This window comes from Plectropomus leopardus, chromosome 4 (genome assembly GCF_026936395.1).
Source record: "Plectropomus leopardus strain MGB_pleo_1.0 chromosome 4, ASM2693639v1, whole genome shotgun sequence".
NCBI classification, from domain to species: domain Eukaryota; kingdom Metazoa; phylum Chordata; class Actinopteri; order Perciformes; family Serranidae; genus Plectropomus; species Plectropomus leopardus.
In genome coordinates this window covers 13,826,472-13,843,019 of record NC_142179.1, presented here as the reverse complement: position 1 = coordinate 13,843,019, position 16,548 = coordinate 13,826,472, and the positions used below count along the sequence as shown (strand labels likewise).

Sequence of the window (16,548 nt, the reverse complement as noted above, 5' to 3'; positions counted from 1 at the left end):
AACATCTCTTGTCAAGTTGCTCATTGCTGTTTACAATGTTTTTAAAAGAAAGAAAACCAATTTGCAAACTTGTTAAGGCATCTGAACACAGCACAAGAAAAGTGATGTTTATCCAGGTTTTTAAAGGGTTAATATAGTTTGAGAGTAACGGTTAAAACTGGCTTACAGTGTCTTTCAATTTTTCCTATTGTGGGTAATATGTCGACTAAGTCCATTTCAATATTCTTTGTGCCTCTCACTCATTTTGTCTCTCCCGATTGATATAAAAACTGCTCCTCGTGTTCAAGATGACTGCGATAAAATCACAATTCTATAGACGTAATAAACATCAAGAATGCTTCCCTACAAGATCTTGGCACAAATTCTGCATGGTGCATGCTTAGATACAATATTGTGCTGAGCACTCCTCCGTTATCCTGAATAACGAGGAGCAGAAAAAGTGAACGAATGTCAGCGCTGTTGATCAATTGCTCCTGTAGTGCCACGCTGCTATCAGGAAAAATCAACCCCAAGCTATCTGTGTAATTCCTTTAATCACTGAACTTCAGATCAAACAAGACCACCATCATTTTAACGAGCCCATGCGAGTGCAAAGCGGTAACAAGAGAAACAGAGAGACTCCACTGCGCTCTGCTGTACTCACTTCCTGTGGAAAGCATGTTGGCATGGCAACACTCCCAGTTCGTCTTTCACTTTGAAGTCCTCTAGACACACGGCGCACGTCTGCTGTATGAGTGAGTGACAGACAGGATGTGAGTGGGACAGAATGAGGACGGACGGTCATTTGATGACATTATTGTGCATCGTTTTTGTGCTGTTTTTCACATTATAAGGGTCATAATAAGCTTTGCAGTCATGTAAATCACATCCTTACCCCGTGAAGATTCAACTTTTTTGGATCTCCTTTCAAAACCACCTGCAGGAGTGACAATTACAAAATATGTTTAAGAGAGATTCAAAAAAAAAAAAAAATGTAGACATTAAAGTGTATTAACATCAGACTTTACCTCTCTGTATCCAAACCGCTCACTCTGGGCTTGGTGTCGTAGTTTGCTGTGAATGAATAGAGAAAAACATACATAAATAACTTTATTTATAATATGTTTAATCTTTAATTAAACAAACTTTGCTTGTACCTTTTATTTTAAGTGATGGAAGAAGTATTCAGATCCTTTACTTCAGTAAAAATAGAAATAATCAATGTAAGAATACTCCATGATATGTAAAAGTCCTGCATTCAAAGTCAGCCAATGTCAGTGGAACAATTACTTGTACTAAATTTCAGGTTTGAGTTTTTTTCCAGCCTACTCTACTATCTCAGATGGAAATATTGTTCCTCTTACTCCACTACATGTATTTGATTATATCTACAATAGCGCAGATTATGAATTTATGTACAAAACGTAATAATCATGTTAAAAATGTTCTCTAAATAAACTACCTAACATTTATGAAGATTATCATCACGTGGACCAATTACAGCAGTAAAGCTGCCACTTAAGCACATAGAGGTATCATTAATGATGATTTAATAATACAAATTAATTCAATTTAATAAGATAACTGAGGAGAATTTTCTCTGCATGAGTACTTTACTTTTAATATTTTAAGTACACATTTCTATTCATACTTCTGGACCAAAATTATAAATGCAGATCAATTAATACACTCAGTCACTGTACTGCAGTGGTGGAAGAAGCATATCTTTACATTTAGTAAAAATAGATAGTAAAATAGCACTCCATCTATAGCAAAGTCCTGCTTTTCAGTTCAGTTTCTGTTGGATCCTCGATTTGGTCATGCAATAATCAACTGCTGTTTCCTTGAAATAAAGTGATCTTTTTGATCACTTTTTTGATCTTGTTGCCCACAATCTCGTGCACTTAGGTCCACCTGCTCTGCATTACATGACACTAAAGTATCTGACAAAAAATACTAAAAACTACAACAATTCGAAATCTGAAAAAGGCTAAAATCTACAAAAATTCCCCCTGAAATGTGGTGGAATACGTATAAAATACTGTGGCATTAGTTGGATATACTTAAGTAAATTGTACTTAAGTATAGTACCTGAGTAAACACTTAGTTCCACCACTTTCTACTTGTTTATTAAGAGATAACAGCAGGTCGTTGGATTCAGGAGATTTTAAGTCTGTGTGGTTAAATTATGGGACTGTGAGTAACAGAGGCTGTGTAATTGTAGGGTTAGCTTTGATAATTAACTGTCTTTTCAAACAGCTACACATCTACACATAAACACACGTTCCCCTGCAAGCACACACACACATTGTGCACACACTAAAAATGCTAACACACACACACACATATATACACAAACACGACTAATGAGCACGTTGCGTCTTTGAGTCCCTGCACCACCCTCATAACCAACAATAGAGAGGAGATCTTTATCACTTGGCGAGCTGCGTCTGTTCAGGCGGTTATTTTTGGCCTCCTGTTTTACACAACTAAACATAGACCCGAATGTCTATCACTGTCTGATTTGAGCCTGAAACTAAATGCAGGGAGGGAAGCTGAGATGAAAGATGAATGCTTATTTCTGATCTGATCCCCCTCTTAACAAAACAAACAAAAAAATCATATCTTGCTGTTGATTTAAGTAAGGAAATGACAGTTATTTGCTGTGTTTGTCACTTGGTTTATTGTTTACACTGATTGCCGCTAACAGTCTTCGGTGCAGAACAATGCGAGGATACACGTTTTACATGTGTTGAGGTTTCCCATGCCGGGAGAATGATGTGAAGTGGGTGAAAGGGATGGAGATTTCAGTGTTTCAACTTAGCCATTGTGCCTTGTCTGCAAGAATAGAAAAATCCTCATACGGCTACTACTGACCAGTTCTCATTGTATGAAGTAACAATGAATTCAGCAGGTGTGAATGATGATAATGAGAAGTGCAGAAAACCAGTGCCTTTCTAAGAATATTAACAGACTTTATTCTGTGTCCAAATACTTAAAATACAAAATCATTTCTGTGATTAATGGTATAAGCCAATATTTGGCTCCATATCAACATTTCAACGTCCTGGATATTTATTTCATTTCATTACCCTCAGTGTGTCCCGTATTAGAGTGCTAACAATTAGTTAATTAGCCAACAAGCAGCTCAAAATGTTCTATTTCCTCAGTGGAACATTCATTTTCAGATATGTAAAACAGTTTGTAGTAACATTGTCTTTTTTGGAATAATGGTACATTTTAAGCGTACTGAGTGTCAAGCAATGCTACAGACGGGTTTATACTGGAGTTATTTGAAAGCCTGGTGCGTCTCATAAAGACACCACAGGCTGCCTTTCGCATCGATATTACACACCGAGGGGGGCCAAAGTGTCACTATTCGATGACCTGGGATTGAGACTAGGCAGAATAATTAACTAATGAATTTAATTTAATAATGAAAGACCCACATTTGACTTAAAAAAAGCTTTTTGTTATTCTACATACTTATGTGACTATTATTCACCATCTTGCAACTTATTTGTTTTCAGCTTTGACATGAATAGTTTTGAAGCCATGAGCTTTTTATTTTGAAGTTGTATAAGCAGTGTGCTACCTTAAAATGAGAGGAAATCTAACCATGATATAACATCGATCTCAGTCAATCACATTTATTGTTTGCTGATATTCAATGTTATTTCCAGATAAACTCATTTAGCGTCATAGAGACAACTTTTTCTAAGCCTGAAGTCTCTCTTTTGGAAAGAAACTTTTCACAGATTTAATCACCTTATTAAACGCCTCTCTCTCTCTCTCTGTCGCCTGATAAACTGCTGACTCTGTGTTCGCATGTGATAGAAGATGATCTCCAGTCTGCCCTTTCTGATACTGAAACATTGTGAAATGAACTGCCACTTTGTTTTCCCAAATCTCTGTCTGCCTCCCAGTTCACTGCAGGTGAGATGGTATCTGGAAGACCATTTACAGCTTCATGGTACTGTGGCAGGATTTAAAAAGCGCTTCTAATAATTACCAGTTTTAGCATACTGAGCGGTCATGTTTCCTGTTGTTGGCAAATGAACAGCTGTGTCAAGCTTTAGACTCTTCTCTGGGATTTGGACCTTCAGGGGATTTCACTGGTTCAGTTTCAAGGATTACTGACAGTAAAATAAATGAGACAGTCCTTATTTGGGGATCCAGTGGCTTAATGTGCACTCTATGGACATATTTCTCTTGGGTTTGGGTTGAGTACATGAAAACAGTATTAGCTCTTTAATTTTTACCTTTATAAAATGAGAGCATAAAGTGTTGCATTTAAATCTTTGTTAAATGTATACGCAGTATATCAATCATATTACTGGAAAATTTGAACACATTAAGCAGATAAGTGTAGCACAGTAGAAAGTATAAAGTTTTCCCTCTGAAATGTAGAGGAGTAGAAGTATGAAATAGCAGAATTGAAATACTCATACTATGCTTAAAACTTTACTTAAACTTCTCTATGTTCAGCCTGGATCTTTTTTCTCATGTCTCCATGAAAATATCAGGAGAGGAGCAAGAGGGAGGCCAGACATCAGAAAAGCGGCAGTGGAAACAGCTAGAGCCAGAATATTTTCACATCTAACTGGATAAAAAAAGATTTATTGCCCCTAAACAAGAGTAGGCGACTGTTAAAACAGTGAAAAGACGACCCAAGAGTCAATAAAATGTCTTTTACAATGATGAAACTACTGTTTGTGTAAATGGAGTCTGGTGTTTAGTAGTTTGGTGATATCAATTATGAGGCTGGTTCTGGTTAAACAAAAAGGATACTCTTATTCTTAATCAAAAAGATCTCTCTGTAATGATATTTTCCACCACTCACACTAACAATCTGAGCCTGTCAGTGGCAAAAATAAGCACTTTTATTAGACATAAATTGACAGTGCAAACACCCGCAGACTGGTTACTCTGAAGCCTGTTTCGTGGCTGCAGTGTTCTCGCTTAATAAAGGTCCAATTTGAAGACATGTTGTCTCCATTAGTCACTTAGACACAAAAATATGGGAAAATAGCATCCGGGTTGAAAAATACAGAGGTTACCCTTCATGCCCAGTACTTGAGTAAATGTTACTTTCCACCATGGCTGAATTGTCGGGCTTAAACACCTTCAGATGCTCCTTTTGGTTCTCATAGCATCTGTATAGCTGCTGTTCAGCTCCTTAAACTGAAAACAGACCTGCTGCTGTTGGAGCACATTGGGGTATAATTAAAGATGGGATATTTTTGGTGTGTGCTTTTGGCACCCTTGTGGTTTTATAGTCATACATTGCAGGTACTGCTGTGAACACCCCCAGTTTGTGCCACAAGTAGAACAGTTTGGATATAAAGTCTGAAGATGTGTGTGTGTGTTTGTGTGTGTGTGTGTGTGTTTGCTCTGCCAATCTCCTCCAGATCTCCAGGCTTTTTAGGAGACTCGATATAATTGCTTTATATGATTAGAAGAACTCTCAAATAAACAAATAGAGACAGAATGAGATTTTTAAGTCTCTACAACGTTAAAATCGATCATCACAAACTCCCCGACATGCAGGATTTAGCGAGAGAGCCCGTCTGAGCGAATAATGGAAGCTTGCCCCCAACAGAGAGTGGCATTCATCACTCAGTATTCATCTGATGAATCACCCCGTCTAAAAATTAATTCACAATCATACTCCTACCCGAGACTACCTTCAGCATGTCAAAGGGGATGAAAGGAAGTGACTCACTGGTTGTGATTCATAGGCTTTAAGAGAAACAGGCTTTCACAAGCTTTTCTGACAGTCAATTAAGTGCCCAGCTCCAGTCAAACAAAATATTCATCATAACAGAAACGTACCTGCAAAATTTTCTTTTCTCAAATTAGTAACTAAAATGTAAAAATATCCCAGAATAAAAAAATCAGTGATGCCTGTTCTGTCTTTTGAAGCGTTTCCTTCAGCTTTGTCTGAGAGTAGAAACATGTGTTTCTCCAAATAATTGACCTATAAATGATATTCAGATGGTAAACCACACTTGCCACCATAGAACTTGTCACCCTACTGGTGCACGTCATGTATAATTAGTTATGGTTTCATCTTTGCAAACATTTTGACCTGATGAGGATCCAAGTAAGATCAAAATGTCTTCATTAAATTTGTGCGGCATGGAGTGAGTGTGCAGGTGTTACTTTTCTCTTTATGTACTACAAATGATTTGATCACTTAATATTAGACAAAATTCATCCTATCACTTTCTCAAAGCATCTTGAAAATTTAAAATGGACAATTTCGTAGCTTCTCAGCAGCTCCTCATCACATGGGGTTTGTGCTGTTGTCTTTGTTGTAACTGTTAATATGCAAAATTCCATTTGTTTCTGGAAACTTAAATAATTATGGAATAAAGTCCCAAGTTCATTATGACATTTGACAGAGCAGTTGACAAATAATCTCACCACGAATTTCATTTAGAGACATGATCGTTGTTGTTTTCAAGTCAGCATTTGAAATTAGACAAACTCCATGTGCTGGTGAAGATTGTGTGATCTGACACTCTAGAACAGCAACTGAATGGGGTCAGACCATTCTGACAAATCCTCTATTTATTGACCAAAAAAGTAGTCAGTGACAGATTTTTAAGCCACTTAGGGGCAGCAGAAACAGGATGGGAACGCCATCATCACCCCAGCCGTTACAGAGCAACATTCACTCCTGGGACAAATGACTCTGAAGTGGTCACGGATATATATTGGCTTCAGCTCCAATCGTCTCCAACCACCTCTGACTGGCAATAATGGAAATACAAGACCCGCATGGATGGCTCAATTTTAGTCCTATTGCTGGTGTTGCGTCAAAGTCTTCTCTAAATGTGTGTGACTCACTACCTAAACCTGAACCAAACTGTTATGCATTTACCAGCAAGTGGTCAACTATGCCTGAAATTGTTGGGTTCAGAGCAGGTAGTGCACAGTTGCTTTGAGAGCTTTTTTCACTGAAAACAGCTGTCTACTGTAGCCGAAAAATACATTTTGTGTGGTGACAGTGAACCAAAAGACTTAAGTTGCAGGGATGGACAAACAATGGGGTGAATCACACTATAGAGCTCCATGAAGCTGCAGATTGAGATGATAATTCTCTGTTTATTTGTCATTATGAACAACCCCATTTTTTTTGTATTCACAAACATTGTTGTTATGAAATTATTGATAACTGATACTGATAGTGAAAATACTGTAATCTGCCTGTAAAATATCCAAACAATTTTATTTTCTAATAGTAATATAATGTGATTAAAAGCTTTAGAAAAGCTGCTAAATAGACTTTGAGATTCCTTTGTCAACTGGTATTTTGATATCAAGAATCGACTGTTTCAAAGGCATTGAAAGTTTGTCAAAAAAAGTTTGTCATCTATTTCGCTGCCAAAATTCTTATTCGCACAGGAGGCAAATGCACATAATTGAGCAAAAAGAATCCCACTTTCTCCATTCAGACTGGTCTTTATGTCTCCAGTCGATGGACAAGTTTTTAAAAATGTTTGACATTTTGATAGACTAAAATCATGTACAACACCAGAAATAGAACATTGTGTTGGGTAATTTTCCAAATACAGATGTTCAGTCATCCAAAACATAAAAAACAACCCCTACTGCAGGTGTTGACGTTCCCTTATGAGTTTTTGTCTACTGCTGACGGTCATGTGTGATGTTTTCGCGTACTCCCACTGTGTGCTATTCAGGTCATGTTTATTCTGAGACTCTCTGCACTTTTCCTCGCTGCTGTCCTCACACATTGTGGCGGGCTGCTTCCTGTTGCCTCATATCCCGTCCTTCAGACACAAATGTCCCCTCAGCCCATCAGGGAGTTCACAGTCAACAGCAGGAGAGGTCACCCTGTTCCTCTTTTTTTTCATACCTCCTTCCCTCACTCACTGTGTTTCTCGCCTGCACACACACACACACACACACACACACAATCTCCCTACTGTGGATTTTTTTTGGATGGAAAGGTCGAACAATACAACGCTATTTTTTGGACTTAAATATATCAACCACTATTGGATGGATTGCCACATTCATGTCACCCAGAGGATGAAGACGTACAATTTTGGCGATTCTCTGACTTTAACTTTAGTGCAATCATCAGGTCATTTCTTGTTTTTGATCACATCTGTTTCTGTTGGCCCTCACCTGATGAAGTAACAGCAGAAGATGAGGCTCAGGATGAAGACAAAGATGCCTGTCCCGAAGATGACCATGTAGATGTTAAGAGGCAGGTCCTGGAAGGTGATGGGCGGCATGGTGCACGACTTGTTGGAGTAAACCAGTCCCAGACCACAGAAGCACCCTAAACAAGGACAGAGGGAAGATTTAAAAATACATTTACAAAAAGACATATGCTTGAAAAGCCAGAAAAATATGTCTTAAAACAGGACTGAATGAGATAGTAGTCTTTTATTCATGGGCAGCTGACGGTCAGACCTGCAGCTGTGTCCACCTCTAATGGAAGTCAAAAAACACACACACACACACAAGCACATACACAAAGGCAAAAGATGGAAAGAGGTAAAGAAAAAGATGGCCACTGCACTTTCCTGTGACAGCAAATGAGTCTTTGTCAATGTTCTACTTAAACATGTAAAACACTCTTAATGCGGTATCCAGGCAACCAGGTTGTGTCTCCTATAACACAGCAGATTCACACGTCTTTGTCTGATTACAGGTCGGTGTCTTTAGAAGGCATTAATGCGAGGACAGCTGAGGACAGTTAGACAAAAAGATTATTTTTACCAAGCCCTCTTTTGTGGAATTTAAATCTAGTGAATAGTAAAAAATGGGTGCAATTTGATTATAATGGCAGCATAAAACTGACTTTTTTGAGTAAGATATCTGTTTTCTCGCACAGGGACATGAATCATTGATAAACACCAATAACGACTGTTATCACATCTTGAACTGGGTGCTTCGAGGAAAAACTTTGCAGTGTGCTCCAATCCAAACAGATGGTATTCCCATTTAAGGTGCCCCCCTTTGTCTCATCCTACTTGCTTCAATGCTGCACTCCTGTGTGTTTGTTTTACCAAGAAATAGATTATCACTGCACTACTGCCGTCTGCAGTCAAGGTCAGAGGTAGAGAGGCGGGGGGAGGGGGAAGATTTAAGAACAACTGTGGCTGTGTGTGCTGAACATGTTGCATTTTGTGTATGCAATTTACAGTGTTTACTGGGTGTGTTTTATTATTTATCCTTCATAGATAAAGTGAGAAGAGCCCTGAATTCCCTGATTGCAAAGGAGAAACTAACGCAAGTTGTAGATTAGATAGACAAAGAGATACACAGAGCACATTTGTGTTTTGTGCGTCTGCATGAGTAATGAGAAGTCAGTATCTGCATGTGAGAGGGGGCTTTGTGAGATCGGGGTCACACTAACCCAGAGAGCGATAGTGAGTCGTCACTAGCACAGGACTCATCGCAGTCTGCTGATATGAACCTCTCCACATGAGAACAGGAGGAGGAGGCCGAGTGTCTGCAAGTTTTCAATTTGATCAAACACTTGAGGGGCTGATTGAGCGAGTTTAGCTTGTGTATTGTCTGAAGGGAGACTCATCAAAGCTACACAGCAGCAACTTATATAGAACAAACAAACTGTTTTGGATGAAACTGCACAGTAAATAAAGTCTTTTACAGCTGCAGAGGTGATGTTTTTATAAAACTGGGCTTTTGATGCATTGAACTGAGACAAATACTCTAAAAATTGGTGCTACATAACGAGAGACATCAGAGAAAAGGGCTGTGGCATTAACTCTTTTTAAAAGATTCAAATCCTACAACTACCAGTATGCACTGCACCGCATAGCACCAATAAATGCTCTTGCTGGTGAAAGACATGATAGGACTTTGTCCGTTTTGACACACGAAACAATATGTCAGACGAATGGTTACAAAAATCTTGTATAACAACAATGACCTAAAAAATGTTTCTGAAAACGTTTGAGTTGAGAAAAAGGCAGTGACAGAATCTTAGCCATATTTGATCAGCACAGCTTTGTTTTACTGTTTGATCTATTTTTTTTTCTGTTTTAGTTTTCACAAGACAGGAAGCAGCATGACGCCCACTTCCTGCTCAGAACTTCTCGTATTGCAGCCAAACAGTGCACTAAAAAGGTTTCTGAAGACATTTTAGGTGAGAAATAGGTAGACTCTTGTTTTATATTTGATGAGCACTGCTGAGTTTTTCCGTTTTACCTAAAGTTTATGAGAGAGAAAGAGGGGTGGCACTTTCTATCCGCTTCTATACTTTTTGTGTCCGTGGTGGAGGGCATACGAAAAAGCAGAATATCTGTAGTTTGAGCATAGCACAAGAGCAAAAGCAAGCAAAAAAACAAAAACAAAACAACTGAGAGATGAGTAGGGAGATCAGAGCACTGGCAAGATGGAGGAAAGTTTATCACAGTCAGTTTACACGTACTACGCACATTGTTATGACACAAAGCTGGTTGAAAATCTGTGAATAATGGCTTTGAAAGATTTGCCAAGAGCAAATTCAACAGCTTCTTATTTTTTAGTGTAAAGCTTGCATGTTTGTCCTGTTTCTCTGCTCCAGTTTCCTCCCACTCAGTCCAAAAACATGCAGGTCAGCTGGAGTGGAAACTCAAAATAGTTTGTAGGTGTGAATGTGTCGTCTGTCTCTGTTTACTGGTTCTAAGATAATAAGCAAACCTGTCCACTGAGGGATGGATGGATGAATAGATGGATGGATGGATTTCATATGAATGCATGAAGAGATAGAGAAAGAGAGAGACAAATGAGCAGGTGGATAGATTAACAAATGAAAGGATGGAGAGACAGCTGCATGACTGGATGCAGAGCTGGACTGGTAGATGGATGGTCACACAGACAAATGGGATGGATGGGTGAATGAAAAAACAAATGCATGGATGAAATCATAGAAGCTTGGACAGAAAGATGGACAGATGGAGGAGAGGATGAATGGATGAACAACAGTTGGAGAACACTTGGATGAACGAATGTGGATGAACACACGATAGATGGACAAATGGATGATTAAATGGGTGATAAGAGTTTTAGAAAATGGATAGATGAATGGTGGACTGGTGGATGGACAAATGGATGTATGGACAGACAGATGGGGGTGTGGAAAAACAGATGGATGTATGGATTAATGCACAGCTGAATGAACAGATGGATGGATGAATGGAGACCTTTACCAGTCTCATATCCCTCTGATGAGTATTGTTTTCTTGTGGCACAGCTTTTTTTTTTTATAGATCCTGGTATTTCGAGTCTCTCCTGAAGCCAAAGTGACACGTTGACATTTCTATTTGACATTTCTGCGGCCTCACAGTGGAAATTGGAGTATGAGAGGATCAATACTTCCCGCCACTGAGTTTCACTCTCTCTGAATGAGCAGTGATGCTCAATTTATTGTGGCTCGTTGATGACTACACATTCAAGTTTCACAGCTATATGACTTCACTCAGCGAGAGGCGGTCACTAACAGAGACCTCTTCGTTTGTAAAATAAACACAAACTGAAGGACATATTCTGTGCAGCTAAGATCTCATAAATCAAGAGGTCATGAGTCAAAACTCTTACTTTTCTAAAAGGAAACTTTGAGTAGCAGCCACCAACCACACTGATTTAAAGTAAAAGTGTTAAGTGGGGTGGCTGTAGCTCAGGAGGTAGAGCAGGTTGTCCACTAATAGTAAAGTTGGTAGTCCGATCCCTGGCACCCAATTCAACATTTCGAAGTATCCTCGGGCAAGATACTGAACCCCAAATTGCTCCAAATCGGTGTATGATTGTGTATGAATGTTTAAAAACTTGTGCAAATGGCACATTGTATCATAGCCTTGGTCAAGTAGTGTGAAAGTGCTTTGAGTGGTTACACGACAAGAAAAGTGCATACAAAGGTAGGTCCATTTACCATATTTATGGAGAAAATTTAAAAAATTGCATTTTAGTTTCTACTTTACCGTACAGTTATATTTCCAGTAAACTTTATGGCCCCTTTCCTACTTCTGGTGCCTCTGCCTGGATTACACCAATCTTCCAACTCAGCCTTCATTGTGATCTCAGCTACACACCTGTAAAGTTTAGTGAGCCTGGGACATAAGGGGCTTATGACCCTTTCCCTACCTCCTACACCCCTACTTTCAGCCCCCTTTTTTGGACAACACCAATTTTCAAACTCATCTTTTATTGTGATCTCAAGTAAAAACTTGATCTCAAGTTTTGTGACTCAACTTGCGCAGTTTTGATGCTATCGCTTTCACAAAATCTGTCCACAGATAGACAACACTCACATATAAACACGTGCAAGAATACTCAAAATGGCCTCTGTGGCAGTTCCCACAACAGGACAATACACACACACACACACACACACACACACACACACACACACACACAGGCTCACGCTTGTGACCCTTAACAATGAGTCATGTCTAGTTGGGGGTCCTTTGTCACATTTCAGATATATATGAGGTGATAACAGTACCGCCAAAATACTGATTTCCTTTAAACGTCACAAGGTCACAAGGGGTTTAAAGGCATTAGCAAATTAACCAATATTTCACAAAAATTTCCCAGATATAAAAATAATCAAAAAAAATGAAAACAAATAGGTAAAACGGATTTCTGGAAATAAACATGTGACCACATGCTGGTGATGCTATTTTAAAACACATCTTTTGCATTTATGTACTTAAATTTCTTGTCATTAAAACACCTGAAACTGATATATCAGCAGCAAATATTGGTGTTTTATTGGCTTGTCTAGAGGCAAGTTCCACATTACTGGATAACGTAATTTAAAACTTAAACAGTGAAACTAGTGACCTATATATACATACATACATACACATATATATACATATATATATTTGTTTGTTTTTAAGATTTGTTTGGGGCTTTTTGCCTTTATTCAGATAGGATAGTTCAAGTATGAAAGGGGGAGAGAGAAAGGGGAAGTCATGCAGCAAAGGGCCGAGGCTGGAATCGAACCTGTGGTCACTGCGGCGAGGACTTAGCCTCTGTAAATGGGGCGCCTGCTCTACCAGCTGAACTACTACTAGCGACCAATATTAATTACACATTATAATAATGTTATACAAAAATAAATCAGTCAAAGAGGTAAATTTATTGCAGAATGATTACTTTCACTTTTAATACTTTAGGCACAGTGTACTGATAATACTTCTGTACTTTAAGGTAGATTTTGAGGGACTTCCCTCTCCATTTATCTTTGAAGTACAGTAGGTGAATTTGTGCAAGAAAGTCCCTACTCTTCCATAAAACATGTTTGATATTTGAATCAGCCTTTAAAAAAACATGTGAAACATATGCATCAGTATAGCACAAATGTTAGGATGTGATCGTGCAGTCAAACAGGCTCATAGACCTCATTTTCTCTGTCATCTTTACATCACGTCAAACAAAGATCGTCAGCAGACAAAGAAACACACACACACGCACACACGGAGGAGGGGGCGTGTATGTTCCTGTATTCATGTCACTGCACAGCTGATGGCACAAATCACCTGTGAAGCTGCTGCAGACTCACAAACTGAATCTGGGTCATTTGTATTCAAGTCTTTGTGTGTGTTTGTCATGACACGACTTCCCATCTGTCTGTCTGTATGGATGGATGCTCTCATCCTCCTCCTCCACCTTTGTAGAGCAGACAGCTATATGTGATATTTTGCTCTGGGTGGAGCCTTGCATGACCACTGACCTATATATTGGCACACTAAAGGAGGCGCCCCAATGTATCCGGATGTAGCCGGATGCAGGGAAGAAAGGATGGTTAGCTATGGCGAAAGTTCTCGTTTTGAGAGAATCTGAGTCGTCGTGTTGAGTTTCTGCTGTCAGACCGATTGTCGTGTTGTTGTTTGAAAAAGCAGGAAAGTCCCTCCGTGATTCGATAGAGCTGTAAAATACCTCGACAATGCCAGCTCTCCTGACAGCTCCTATGAGATGCCTGTTGGGGTTTTGTCCTATATATGCCGTGTTCACACACAAAGCTGCTTCTGCCGCTGCTGCTGCTCGCATTAAAGACAGAACTTTCCATCAAATATTCAACAGTTCACATGGGGGGGAAACACTCAAGCCTGCCTGCATGACTGCTGCTGAGGAAAGTAGGTTGGATCTAAAACTCGCCATCACATGCATGAAAGCGCTACATGTGTCACGCATAAACACAGTGGGCATGATCACAGATACGCTGACACACGGAGCTGAGCTGTGGCTGCCTGATACTGCTTCATTTTTCAGCAGAATGTCACTCTTTGATACTGCGTGTGTGTGAGTGTGTGTATTTCCCCTATGAATAGCAGGGGAGTTGAGCAGCACAAAGGGAGTAATTGTTCTTGTCTGAGCACCACCAACAGTCCACTGAGGAGGCTGCTGCACTCAAAAAGGCAAAGCCAGGGAAGAAAAAAAAAAGATGACTAAACCATCATCTTCACCAGATCTCACTGAGACAACGAAGCACTGACACACGGTTTCACTGCCATTTTGTTTAAAGCATGACAGACCTTCGTACGCAAACAGCAGTTTTTAAAACAAGACAGAAAGTTGTTCAGACTTTTTTGGAGATAATTGGTCGAGGCCAAGGAGAGCGCAAGTTAAAGACTGACAGATAGAGTCAGTCAGTGTAAACAAGATCACCCAGAGAGGCAAAATGTCACACAGAGAGCACAATGATTGGCCTTGTGTGGCTCCCGAATTGAAAGTAATTTGGATGGAAATAAAGGCTTCTGTTGATTAAGCAGTTTCTTATTCTAGCAATCAAAAAACTTGTTTAAAAAAATGATTAAACAGTCAAATGATTGCTGTTTTAACATATTCTTCACTCAAAAAAATCTGTCAATAAGCTTCTCTATTACACGTTGTATTTATAATTGTGAAAAAAATGTGAGAAATGCTCATTTTAACTCCCCACAGCAAAAGGTTGTATTCAAATAGCTTGTCTTATTTGACCAGTAGTCCAAATATATAAAATTTTACTGTCATATATGACAAAGAAATAACTCATATATGAGCATTTGATAAATACCCTGACTTAAAGTATGAAACAATCATTAAAATAGTTGGTGATTAATTTTCTCTCAATCAATACATCAATAAATCATTACAGCTCTAGTTGTAATTATACACAATGACATGTTTAGGTGTTTGTGACTTATTTCTCAGCAATTGTAACTTTTAATATGTAGTCATTTTTTATATTATAATGAACAGTAAAGACGTAGTAAGACCTTTTACTTGAGTATAAGTAACAGTATTACATAATAGACATGGCCTGTTTTAGTTAAAAGTCCTACATTCAACATTAGTTTTGTAAAAGTACAAAGCTATTTGTATCAGAATACACTTTAAGTACCACAAGTAAAAGTAATCAAAAAACAGAGTGGCCCATTTCAAAATAATATGATATTACTGAATTATAAATAGTGCTATATTTATGTGTGCATCACTTCAATGTTGAAGCTGGCAGAGGTGGAGCTCATTTGAATTTCTGCTGGATAGATGAACCTTTATTAGTACATCACTGTTTGTTGATTTATATTTTGCATTTATCGTTTGGATCCACAAAGTAACAAATAAATGAAGTGGAGTAAAAAGCATTTTATTTGCCTCTGAAATGTAGTGAAGTAGAAGTATAAAGTAGCATAAAATGGAAATAGTACTTCAGAAATGTATGTAAGTACAATACATGAGTAAATGTAGTTAATTACTTTCCCACACTAGTTCCAACTGTGTTTTACCATATTGTCATTAAGTAGACATAAAGGTCTTCGACTATGGGTTCACACAGGAGGAAATAAAGTTGTTCACAAATACAAACTTGTATACAAGACAAGTAGCCTATATTAAAGTGTAATGTGACATGTTTATATGCTGCTTATAAATTCTAAATTGGGGATGTTAAATACAGTGTAGGACACTTTAAAGTCACTGTAAATGTCCACGCAAGTCTTAATGGGAGTGATTTTGTTTGTCTTTACAGTGCGACACATTGTCTTTTCTCACAATAGAAAATGTCTAAATTTAGAAAACGCTGGAGTGATTCAGAGACTACGCGCTTGCTGTGTACTATCACAGCCATGAGAGACTGACTCCACAGAAATAACAGGCTGTATATTGCACATTACATCTCAAAGGCCTGACTATAAAATAAAATGACTGCTCACCGTTACACCACTGAAACGGGTGCATCAATGCACCAGAGGGAGTCCTCGCCGGCGGGATCCGATTCGTGTTTACCAACAAGCCGCAGCCGCCCGTGCAGATGGATGACCGCAACAAAGTGCCCCGAGCAGAGCCAGTGACTGTCTGCCAGCAGTGTGAAAGGTGGACGTGACAATGGCACCTGCAAAAAGCACGAATAACAAGCGTTTTTGTCGAAAGTTGCCGTGAGGTTATGTCACATTATTCGGTTCATCACTGCAGGTTGAAAAAAGGAGAAACGGTGATGTGGATTTCCTCCTTCTCCTTTTCTTCTTCTCCTCGCTGTGGCTGTTTTGCCTCTGTTATTACTAATAGACGGCATAACACTGGCCCAGCAGCAGCATC

General features: G+C 38.9%; 1 protein-coding gene across 2 annotated transcripts in view; it reads right to left on the bottom strand.

Annotated features, from left to right (window-relative positions):
• rnf122 (ring finger protein 122) overlaps positions 1 to 16,548 on the bottom strand; it is a 21,726-nt gene extending 5,178 nt beyond the window's left edge. Inside the window, exons 1-5 of one of the 2 annotated variants that reach the window (XM_042487466.2) lie at positions 16,167 to 16,548; positions 8,140 to 8,296; positions 1,008 to 1,053; positions 875 to 916; positions 644 to 726 (exon numbers count right to left, since the gene is read on the bottom strand). In XM_042487466.2, the coding sequence (XP_042343400.1) occupies positions 644 to 726; positions 875 to 916; positions 1,008 to 1,053; positions 8,140 to 8,296; positions 16,167 to 16,191 (353 nt within the window). In that variant the 5' untranslated portion in view covers positions 16,192 to 16,548. The remainder of the gene's footprint in view (positions 1 to 643; positions 727 to 874; positions 917 to 1,007; positions 1,054 to 8,139; positions 8,297 to 16,166) is intronic. The other variant, XM_088076606.1, reaches the window with a different exon arrangement.